Raw genomic sequence first — 12885 nt, 5'->3', positions numbered from 1 at the left:
GTAGAATGAAATGCCTCAGCAGGCACAGAGAGGAAGGTCATGTTAATGTACACTGTGGGAAACGCCATAAGATGGGTAACAAGAGGGGAAGGCAATAAAAGACAAGCCACAGAAATAAAGGCCAGGTAGGATGTGAGAGGAGGTGAAACAGTAGATGTAATGAATAGGTGTGACACCACCACCAGTATACAGCATTACAGCATTACATTTAAAAAAAATGCATACATATTTACAAATGAATTACTGTATGAGCCATCTAATGACCACAATATGTCATTTAACACAGACAGTGTAGTTCATGTAATGAGAAAAGTCATCACAGACCAATTTTGTGAAGGACAATAATAGACAGTTACGTAAACAACAATAGTCACTTACCTGACGGTCACAATAGGCCAAATTGTGCAAAGGGTGAGTAATGTGAAGCATCGATAGGCCATATAAAGTGAAGGCCCGACAGGCTGCAATTACATTGATAGTACATTGTACATTTAATAATACATTGATTTCAATTAATTATGTGATGCGTAAGCCTTGTGTGTAGATGACCACAATAGGCCACTGTATGTGAAAAACCGTGATTAACTGGACATAAGGACCATGTGAATAGTAACCATCACCAGTATTTTGCTAAGAGTATTATACTGTACCTTGAGTATTATGTGAAAGGCCCCGGGGCACGAGCAAGGAGGGGGGCCTGTGATTGGCTGTGGAGCAGATTGACTACTAGCCATCTGATTGCCAAAGCCTTACTATGGCCCCCACAAATTAGCCCTGTTATTTAGTGGCGCTATGCCGTATATTCCATGCATTATCATGGAATCATTATCATTAATAATATAGTGACCGTTCGCAAAAACCCGACTTGTTTAGTTACTGTGTGACAAGCCAGGCAGCTCTTCATGTCATGCACATCATGTTCTCACGTTAGTTCACCCAAATAGCAAAATTGTATCATTAATAACTTATTTTTGGACCAAAATGTATTTTCGATGCTTCAAAAATTTTTAACTGAGACCCTCTGATGTCACATGGACTACTTTGATTATGTTTTTCTTACCTTTCTGGACATGGACTGTATACCGTAGACACAGCTTCAGTGGAGGAACTGAGTCTAATCTAATCTAATATATCTTAAACTGTGTTTAAAAGATAAACGGAGGTCTTGTGGGTTTAGAGCAAAAAGAGGGTAAGTTATTAATTACATAATTTTGCTATTCGGGTGAACTAACCCTTTAATAAGGTATCTGGAGGAGGGAAATAATTATTTAGTTAATAATTGTTTTTTTTATGTATTATTGTTTTGCACTGGAAAGAAAGATAACTATAATGGAAGTATAATTATATAAAGATGTTTGCACTACACTTCCTTAAAATGTTGTCTAATTAAATAAAAAATAAAAACAAATTGCACTGGAAAGAACATTCTAGAAGTCTAACTCTATTGAATAAGTTTGCACAAGGCTACAGAAAACGTGTTTATTTTTCTTCAAATGCAGTCTGAGCCAATGAGTTTTTAATGTTTTATGTTGTATATGTTTAACTTAAAAATAAAACATGTTATGAACTAAACAAATTCATGGTTTATTGTAGTGATAGGAGGTTTGGATCATTTTACTGACTCGGACTTTTGAGTCTCGTTCAGCAAAATAAAACATCTTTTTTCAAGTCATTTCGTTCTTTTTATTCATTTAAGCAAAATGTAATTAAAATGTTAGGTGTTACTTCCCCAACAAAAATATATTTTTTACATATTTGTTAAACCTGTCATTATGTCCTGACAGTAGAATATGACACAGATAATCTGTGAAAAAAATCAAGCTCCTCTGGCTCCTCCCAGTGGTCCTATTGCCATTTGCAGAAAGTCATCCGCTCCCGGTAAGAACCAACCAATCAGAGGTCCGGTCCGTAGCTTTGTTTGTTGTTCAAAATGTAGAAAAATTTATATAATAAGCAAGTACACCATGAATCCGTTTTCCAAACCGTGTTTTTAGCTTGTCCTGAATCACTAGGGTACATCTATAGTAAGTGTTTAGATTCGGACTATTTTAGATTGTTTCGGAGTAACCCAGTACCTTTTTTGATTCTTCATAGACATAAACAGAGAGAAGTAGTTCCGGCTACAATGTTCTTCCACAAGATGCAAGCAGTTCTGTTTATTAACCGCTAGAGCGTCAAAAGTTCCCTACCGCAGCTTTAAATGATTACCATCTCTATAACTGGCAATCAGCATGTGATAATTGACTATATGACCAGAATTCATTGTAAATGCTGCATTTCTAGCAATCTCAGGATGTTCTGTAATTGGCATACAAAGTTAAATCTTTTTTTCTTTACTTATTTTTCTTAGTCAAATTATTCCTATTGTATTTTTCTAGTGCTCAAATAAATCACTTAGATTATGTCTAAGTTTCTTTCTATTGTTTTATAATTAAAAAACTATGCAGTGGTATGTTTAAAATCTCTATAGCAGCAATCCTGGTGTATAGAAAAATTAGTGCTCATAAAAACACAAACACTCTCACACTAAAACAGAAACTCAGTCTCAAAGATCATTCATTTTCTTCACTCTCTGCAGGCTGTGTTACTGCAGTTTTGGAGAGGAAGGCTGTGCTGCTCTGATTTCAGCTTTGAGATCAAACCCCTCACACCTGACAGAACTGGATCTGAGCTGTAATAAACCAGGAGACTCAGGAGTGAAGCTGCTCTCTGCTCTGCTGGAGGAGCCACACTGTAAACTGAAGAAACTAGAGTGAGTGCTATTATATTATTGAACACAACAAACACTGATGATAATACTACCAAACAAAAAATAAAAATGTACAATGGAAAATGTTGTCATCACCTTACTTCAAGGCATTTCAAAACATTAACTTGATTTGTGGAAAATAAAATAAAATATTTTGAGAAATGTTTTTTTTTCACACAATGGGAAGCAATGTATGAAAAAAGCAATGTAAATGGTCAAATACAATGATTGTACTGAATGTGCCCAAAACAAATGTACATTTGCCTGAAGTTTACTATAATTTTACAGTTCTTTAGCCACTTTACAGTGTTGCTGTTATACATGAAATTAAATATACAGAAACATAATTACATAAATGACAGATTGACCATCTTTCCCCAGATTTACATGTACTCAATAACACCAAGTCTTGAACATTTTAATCTGTTTGAGGACTATTTACAGTATATTAGAGGAACAACATTCATAAATGCTATTTTTCTGCTGTCAGGTGTGCACCTCTCTTAGATTCATCTTTGAGCAACTGATGTTATGTATTTATTATATCTGAACTGGATTCTTATTGTCTAATTATGTAGTTAGCATGATACATTCTTACATGACATATTAAATATTATTTCTGATTTATTCTGATCTATCCTGAACTCATCATGACTAGTAGATCATGTGGAGGCTGATATTTCCTCAAATCTGTGTCCAGGACAGAACAGACTAAAGGCTCATGGATGAATGGACAAGCAGGAACATCATCAGAGACCTTTTGATTTCTGTCTAGTACTGATTTAGCAAGTTGTGCTGAAGTGACTAACAAACTACACTTTTTATTCTGAGTAAGCAGTAGGCAAACAATTTAAAGATACAAGTTAACCTTGCCCCTCTGACTAAGTTCAGATTGGAGAGTTTATGATTGTGAGATCCACGACCTCCAGTCGGTGTGAGACTCCAATATGACAACAGGTCACTGATGAATGAACAACTGAAAGTATCCACCTTATTCTTTGAGCAAAAGTAAGTCTATGATTGAGACTTATAGTTCATTAGCCACTATAGCCAAATAATGAGAAGAATTACAAAGTGCAGTAAATTGTAAAACTGTTTGCACTACAAACCAGTGTGTTTAAAATTAAGGTAATATATTAAAATAATATGGTAAGACACACCAATTTTTTATCAAGAAAATAGCTGGAAGGAAATGAGATCAGAAGCAAGACTCATACATTTTACAAATGGATAGGATGTCCAGAATAATCAAATTTCTAATTTTAAACAATATTTAATGACTAATTAGAAACACATTCTAAATTTAATGATCACTTGAAAATTTGAGTCAAATTAAACAGAGCTACAATAATAATTAAACTCGATCCAAATTATGTGAACTTTAAGGTTGCCAAGTAAAATATGTCATAGTTACACTATAATGTTACTCTTATTTTAAAATGACCACATACATACTATAATAAACTAGTTCAGCATCACAGTCAGGAATAATGTGGGTAAAGTGCATTTAAAACAATGTTTTAGCTGCTGGCAAGTTAAAATCTCTATAGCACCTATCCTGGTGTGTAGAAAAAAATAGTGCTCATACAAACACACACAAACACACTCTTACTCTAAATCTTAAACACATTCTCAGAGATCATTCATGTTCTTCACTCTCTGCAGGCTGAGGAGCTGCAGTATTGGGGAGGAAGGCTGTGCTGCTCTGATTTCAGCTCTGAGATCAAACTCCTCACACCTGACAGAACTGGATCTGAGAGGTAATAAACCAGGAGACTCAGGAGTGAAGCTGCTCTCTGCTCTACTGAAGGATCCACACTGTAAACTGAAGAAACTATAGTAAGTAATTCAGTCAATGCTTTCATATATTATCTTGTATTAAAGCAGATCTTAGTGTATTTTATCTTTCTCTTTGTTGTACAGTATTTGACAGTGGAAACTCCACAAGCTACAAACAACTGAATCAAAACAACATGTCCTGAACAAGACTGTCATCTGGACAAATGCTAATATTGTAGTTACATTTTTTTCACTACCTTAGGGAGGTAAAATAGTGCAGTGATGGTTACATGTCACTATTGACATTATAATTTTTGGATCACGTGTCACTTAAGGTGTGGTTATGAGTACATTACATAAGAAAGATTGGTGGAGCCTATCTTGTAGAGCCTATTTCTGTATCATTTACACAATGAAGACACACAAGTAATAACATTAGTTGTATAAAGAAAAGATATACAAGTGTAATCAACAACTACTAAATGAATACCATGAATGAAAAAGTAATGAAGTGCATAAAATGCAAGTCATAATGATAGGTGTTGCTTTGTCAGAACTACATTTCTGGAAAAAAATAGAAGGAATATATGTATCAAACAAATATTTGAACGGTTATTTGTTATCAACTGCAATCAGCTTTATCAAGGGTAACCAAACCTCCTTCTGGCGATCGACAGCCCTGCAAAGTTCAGCTCAAATCCTAATCAAACACACCTGAAGCAACTAATTAAGGTCTTCAGGATCACTTAAAAATTAACGGGTTAGTTCACCCAGATAGCAAATTCATGTAACTAATAGCTTACCCTCATGTTGTTTCAAACCCGTAAAACCTCTGTTTATCTTTTGAACACAGTTTAAAATATTTTAGATTTAGTACGAGAGCTCTCAGTCCCTCCATTGAAGCTGTGTGTACGGTATACTATCCATGTCCAGAAAGGTAAGAAAAACATCATCAAAGTAGTTCATGTGACATAAGAGGGGTCAGTTATAATTTTTAGAAGCATTGAAAATACATTTTGGTCCAGAAATACTTTATTCAACATTGTCTTCTCTTTATGAGAAGAGACTTTGACACCTAAATTTTACTTAAGAGAAATTGTTACGTCCCACGTAAGTCTAGGGGTAAATGTGGACATAAAAGTAAAAAAATTTAATAAGAGGGTTAATATAAATCCTGCCACAGCTGCACAAGCAACAAGTTGTCCATAAAACGATTTTAATTTTACACCTTGTGGAACAATACCAAGAAAGGAACCAATAGCTTCAGGAGAGGATAAGGCCAAAATAATAAGTGGCTTACCTCTAACTAGACTAACAAAGAAAAGAAAAACAGTTGTAACCTAACTCCCTTCCTGGCCCCAAAACATGAGAAAACAGGGTTATACAAAAATGACACCCACCTCCATACATCTTCCAAATAAAGCTAATGAGCTAAACACAAATATGCAAACATTAAAGTAGCTGCTAAGAGGGATGCTAATAGTAGCAGCTGTAAATCAAGCGACAAACTAAAAGGTGAAGAATAGTATAAATCTCTTTAACTAAAATGACTAACTAAAAAGTGTTTGAGAATATCACAATGAACAAATAAACACAAATACTGCAATACCAAAGTAGAATACTAAGCAGCACTACAACCACCAATTGTAACTGAAGCAACAGGCTGGGCAGGACAAAGCCAACACTCTTGAGGGACCATTTCCTCTCCCAGTCTGGTAGCTGGAGCTCTGCTTTTATGCTGGCTCACTCTTAATTGGTAAGCGGTTACAGCTGGGAGCAATCAACTACCTGCCAGGCAGATTGAGTAGGAGCCAAGGAAAGAAGAAAAAACACAACAATCATTAAATAAAAAATAAATCAATAAAGACTTTGTCTCTGGACGTAACACTGACTACGTTTACAAGCTGTTAAAATTCGGGTTAAGGTCACTATTCGGGTTTCTAAAACATTCGGGATAACCCATTTACATGCGTGAGCAGAGAGAGTTACTCATGTATACATGGAATGTGTAATCAGTCGCCAATATCCCGATGTAAATGGCGATGCACGGTTAGCGTCTGGACGTAAGACGCAATGTGCGTCATTTCCGATTCTTCTTCCTGTATCCAAAGACTCAAAAGACCAAGATTCCTTGCGAATAGAACATGCGCAGAACACACATTTTGATGGGGATATGCCGAAACGCGTTTACAAGACCAAATATTCGGGTTAGAAAAGGGGTACTCCAGGTATAATATCCTGGTTTTTAGGCCTATTTGTTAAAAAAAAATCTGGCATTTACAATGCAATAGATCGTGACAGTGCATGAGTGCTTGCATACGAGGATGAGCGAGTGCGGGTTTGGATGCATTTGGAGGTTATTGCTCACGTATCGTTCTGCACATATCCAAATGTTTCCATATTCGCAATGTATTTGAATGTTAAACTATAATGTAGGCCTATTTGTTAAAAAAAAAAAAATCTGGCATTTACAATGCAATAGATCATGACATTGCATGAGTGCTTGCATACGAGGATGAGCGAGTGCGGGTTTGGATGCATTTGGAGGTTATTGCTCACGTATCATTCCGCACATATCCAAATGTTTCCATATTCGCAATGTGTCTGAATGTTAAACTATGATGTATACATATACATACATATTAGTGCTGTCAATCGACAAAAAAAAAAAAACTAATTAATCGCACAATTTTTTAAAATTAATCGCGATTAATCGCGATTAATCGCAATTAAAAGACTGAAACTTTTTGGATATGTAAATGTAAAATGTAAATAATTAATGTAAACTCAAGACAATGAAACTATTTAAATTCAAAATATGATTGTTTATTGGGATTTTTGTTTAACTTGTAACACAGATTTTCTCATGTAAACAACATACCTGCAATAAACCATCAATATCCTCCAAATTAACTGTTGGCTTGAAAGCCATATTTATTACAGAAATAAAAACGCAGGCATGTAAGTACCATTTGAATTTCAAAACAATCAATGCCAATGAAAAACAAAAATGATTTCCATGTTGAATTCTAAGTGGACTGCAAAATGCAAAAAAATTCCAAAGTATAGTCATTGCCAGTGCTTTAAGTGGGCCGGTACGCACCGGTACTCAGTACCGCCACTTCCAAATATAGCTCTTGAGCGTACCGCCACCTCTCCGTGCGCCCAGAATGTGCTTGTAGCGTACCGGTACGCTCATTTGGACATCTGTTTTACCTGCACTGCCGATTTTCAGAGCGCCCTTCACAATGCAAGCGTCCTAATTCATCCCACCCAGAGCAGAAACTACATTACCCATTCACCCTTAAGTTATACAAGTGAATAGCGCATGTGTCGCTTTTCCCACTGTTAAGTGTCAACAACTCAACGTGGCCGGAGAAGGTGTGTGAAACTCGTTGTGAGTTATACTAAAGCAAAATCTTGAGTATTTATTGTCTGATAAACATTAAAAACTGTCTGCGGAGGTTGAGTCGTCCTGCAGCCCCCGCTGGCTGTTCATTGGCTGCAGCATCTTTTTTCTAAGTTCTAAAAAAATACCGTAGACGGCAAGGCACAAATTTAGATATTCATTTATCTAATTAATCTAAAGCCTATGCACAAAGACAATATGATCTTTTTGTCCCCTTTTTGTTTTAAAGCTTGATGAAGAGAGGGAGCGCAAGTTGCTGCAGCTGAGGAGGACAGTGATGCACGCGTACAGGAGTGATTGACGGTTCGCGGCACTGTGTACAAAAAATACTCCGCTACACAATTATTTCGTTATTTTCGTTTAAGCTTATTAACGTTAGCGTTACAGAAAGGTCTGATTTACGCACTGTTACAGTCATTGTTTTTTTAGTTTTTTTTAAACGATGACATTTGAGTTCATGATTTTAATGTTGCTGTTTCTTGTGGCAGACTAAATGAAGAGTAATGTTTCTTGTGGCAGACTGAAGAGTAATCAGGCAGAGTTTTATACTGAAACTTTCCGTCTAAAAGTCCTTCCTTGGTCTTATCCATATTTCTTTGCACGTTGAACACACATAGGCCACAACTGGAAATAAAAAAAACTGCAACCGCTTTAATTGCGTTATTTTTTTTTTACGCGTTAAATATTTCAAATTAATCGAATGCGTTAACGCGCTAATTTTGACAGCACTAATACATATATATATTTTTTCATTTTACATTTTTCTTTTTTTATGTAAACTAGACGGAAAAGATCATCCACTTCCATGGCATAACAGCAGAGTGGATCGGTATACTACGGTCTATTTAAACTGTATTTAAACTAATATATATATATATATATATATATATATATATATATATATACTGATGTCACGGTTCGGTTTTTATGGTTTTAGATACAGCAAAATGTAAAAACATCTCAACTTTTCAGAATGGCGCAAGCGCACCGCGGGTCATGTGAGCATATCCGGGTTTTTGCCGGTGTTTACATGGCCGTGTGCGACCGGGTTATTGCTAATATCCCGGTTTTGAACGGGTTATTGGCTGCATGTAAACGTAGTCACTCAGGGATAGAACAGCAGGCCCATGTAGTTATAGCAGAAAGGGTGTTCTCTCCAGTGGGAAAAAACAGTAGGCCCTTTTCTTTTTGAGGGGTGTTCGTCCCTCGCTGAGTGATAGAATAGCAGGTCCCTGTAGATATAGAAGCAAGAGTGGCCCCTCCAGCGGGAAAAAAAAAACAGCATGCACTTTTCTTTTCATCCCTCGCTGAGGGATTGAACAGCAGACCCCTACAGTTATAGCAGCAAGGGTGTTCTAACCAGCGGGGAAAAAATTATGTTTTTCTATGAAATATCCACTTAGTAATCTCCAAATTTTCTATATTTTATTGTAAATCAAGCTGTATACCATTACTCTGCCTCGGAATCCTGTCCAAAATCAGTTTATGAAGCGACTTCATGCAAAAAAACGCTGCATGCAAGTCATTGCCTGATACTCAGCGAGTCAGCTGCCTAAAGTTTTGGATGCAGCCAATAACTTCTCATTGGTGATTCCCGAGGGTTTTAGAGGATGATTACTCCTCGTCGCCCCATGTTGTTCAGAGAATAGTACAACAGGGTTCTTACACCTTCCAAAGTAAAATTCAATCACTTTCACGCACTTCCAAGGACATTTCAATTTTCCAGCACTTTACAACTGTTGTAAATTACCTGTTTAAGTACATACTCTTATTTTAGTTAAAGCACACACAAAGATATAACACAAAGATATAACACAGACACACCTTACTTTGTAAATCGTTTGGATTTTTGAAGGCACATTAGTAATGTGAATTGTTACAATTTAGTCACAATGACGATTAATGAAGATTATATTTTTGGTGGGCTGATGATTCCACTGCATCTCACGGACTACATCACAAATTAATTCTTGTTTACATCGTTTCCGCTGTTTATGATGACGATATTCGAGAGAGTCCAGTCCAGTGAGCATATGATCTGAACACAACTGTAGTGTTCAACGCTGTCATGGTAAACCAAAGAAATATTAGATGATAATGGTTAAATGATCTCTCTCAGTCTCTCTCTCACTCTCTCTCTCTTCATGTAAGGATTCTAAGACTATTTGTAACGAGAATAATAAAATAATAATAGTATACAATTTTTTTTAAAAAATTATAATTAACTGCAGTGCAGTGTAGTTGACTAATTTGCTTAATTTTGAAATGAAAATGTTTCATTCTGTTTTTACTTGACATGTCAAAGAATATTTTTAAACAATACTTCACTTCATCAAAATGTATGTGATCATTTAAGCACTATCATGGAATATTGTATTTATCTTGTTTATCATGGGTCACATAATATGCTGCAAGATCTTAGCCTGATTTCAGCAGGGGTTCAGATAAAAGATAGGCAGCTGGCAGCAGGAAGCAAGTGTGTATAACTGCAGACCGGAGATCTCAAAATGGGGTGTGAACTCCAAAATTGGGCAGAACCTCCAAAATGGGGTGGGGTCTCCTTTTGTAAAGACTTTCACCATTGGTTTTGGCTTAAGCCAATTGTTACTGACTTACAGTTTAAAATAAAACTTTATAAATTAAACATTGTTTCTATTTCACCTAAAATAAAATATGCTATATAAATAAATGTTCTCCATGAGAGCAGAGCCCAAAGCTTGTGGCCAGTGGTGTTTGGACCCAAGTTTGAACCTCTGCTTTATGATGTAAACTGGAATCACTCAGGAGCCGTCCCAGCGGAGGGGAAAGAATTTACTCTATGGTTTTATTCCAAGCAATGGAGCGGCATTAAATTGGCAGGCTAGGAGAGGGTAGTAATGCTGGGTGTAACTAAAAAGGTGCCATTGTCCGGTGAGTCTCATATCACATTTATTTCCCACGCTATTCAGTGCCAATCCCACCATTCAGTCAATTTCACTGGTTAAGGTAAGATGTGGGGTAGGTTTAGGGGCTAGCATTTTTTGTTGCATAGTGTAGGAAACACTTTAGCTGACACAACCAATAAAAACTGGAGCAGAATTTTCACTGAAGCGAATTGGGGGTGGGGGGTTGGAGAATTGTGCATGCGTGTCATGCGCCTGTCTTTCAATGGGAGGGAGCCGATTGATCGAGTGGTAATTTCGGAAAAATCTGTGATCGGAGTAATGAATAATTTTTGCATTGTAAGTTTAATTTTAATTATCTTAGTGAATGACAGTGTAACTTTGCTTACTTTAGTTCAATTGTTAAATGTAATCTAATTAGTGGTAGAAAGGTAGTTTGTGTACAATGTTACATCATGTTTAATTGTTGCTGTTAGTATGTTGGGGGCTACCATTATTAACTTTAAATATTATGTTTAATGTACCATTAAATATTAACGTTTGTTACTGTAATTCGTAACGTCTTTCAGGAGATTTTCTGATATCCATTAACTTATTGATTCTAATTTTAAGAACTTTTTTCTTGGATAGGCAGTTGTGCTACACTGAACAGCTGGGGTGATGTCAAATCCTGAACACTTTACATGTCAAGATTATCTCCCCTCATCATTTTGTATTTTTATTTTGTTTCTTGAAACACTACAAATTTAAATGTAAAATATGATTTTTTTAAAAGGTCACTGATGAGGCCTCTCTCTTTTTGATCATTTCTGTGTATAGCCTATATAATAAATATACAACATACACCTAGTATGTGCCTCTTTCATAAATATATGTGTGTGTGTTTGCATTACTTTCATTATTACACACAAACATTGATGTACACGCATGCATTCATAAACATTCAGCTGGAAATTAACGTTTAGCCAAATTATCTTTTTGCCTTTGTTTATATTTGATCAACATTTTCAATCAAATAATATACAATACTGACTTTTATAATTATTTAAATAAGTATTCAAAATAATTATACATTTATATAATTATTTATTTGTCTTGCTGCTGCTGGCAGCTTTCTCCAATTTCAGGTTTTTAGTGACAAGTGCCGTCCGGTTTTATTGGCAGCCACTTCTTGTTGACAGCTGCCGATTTTTTGCCGAACCCCCTCTCCCTGATTTGGGCCACATATCACTGGACTGATCTGGTCCACACTCCTCCCACCAACAACTGGCCCTCATATTGTTTGCCGAATCCATGCTGTGCCATCATTGCCACACATGGCCCAGCTCTGGTGAAAGTGTACATGCCATTTCCAACAGGATCCCAGCAGTGCCAGCTTGTGCCAGCAAGTCCATTTGATCATATACCCCTTTAACACAAATAATCCATCAAAAATGAAAAAAATAAATAAAATGAAATAAATCTACTTCAGACCATCAGCATGAATGAAAGAGGGGAACGAGCCGATGCATCATGCCACAAGCCGTTCATCAGTCAGTATCAACCACTCTAACCAAACTAAAAAGAGTTAAACAACAAAGAAGACAAGAAAGATCAAAGTCATCATTTAAATCAGACCTTATAGACGATACAACCAATAAGGTTCACTTTGTAAAAGTTTTTTTCTCTAGGTTACCAGCTCTTCTGGAAATACCTATACAACTTAAATCCTTAATGTTATGACTACAGTCATGAAAATGCATCGATATTGTTGAATTCTCATCACCTCTCCTAATTTATGTTCACAAATAATTTTTTTTTTAGCTGGCAACGTTTTTCCAATGTATATAAATGCATGTACATTTTAATATAGATTACATGATATAGTACAGATAATTAAATATTTAATGAAAAACATCTCTAAATTGATTGGTTTTAATTATATATTCTATAGTCTTTGTTGTTATATATCAATTTTGCACAACAGTTCAATAAACAAGTATTTAACACTGAGTTACTTATGTTTCAAATAAATGTGTGTATTTGTGTTTCTCTTTGTGTCAATTAAATTTGTTTCAAAAATAAAT

At 35.8% G+C, this 12885-nt stretch overlaps 1 protein-coding gene across 2 annotated transcripts in view; it reads left to right on the top strand.

The window, feature by feature from the left end:
* LOC127987351 (NACHT, LRR and PYD domains-containing protein 12-like) overlaps window positions 1-5023 on the top strand; it is a 795441-nt gene extending 790418 nt beyond the window's left edge. The window contains exons 16-17 of one of the 2 annotated variants that reach the window (XM_052589641.1): window positions 4415-4588; window positions 4673-5023. In XM_052589641.1, coding sequence (XP_052445601.1) covers window positions 4415-4588; window positions 4673-4679 — 181 coding nt within the window. In that variant the 3' untranslated portion in view covers window positions 4680-5023. The remainder of the gene's footprint in view (window positions 1-4414; window positions 4589-4672) is intronic. The other variant, XM_052589640.1, reaches the window with a different exon arrangement.
* Window positions 5024-12885: the final 7862 nt, after the last annotated feature.

This window comes from Carassius gibelio, chromosome B22, assembly GCF_023724105.1.
Source record: "Carassius gibelio isolate Cgi1373 ecotype wild population from Czech Republic chromosome B22, carGib1.2-hapl.c, whole genome shotgun sequence".
NCBI lineage: Eukaryota > Metazoa > Chordata > Actinopteri > Cypriniformes > Cyprinidae > Carassius > Carassius gibelio.
Note: the sequence above shows the minus strand (reverse complement) of the source record. Positions and strands in the feature narration are given on the sequence as shown.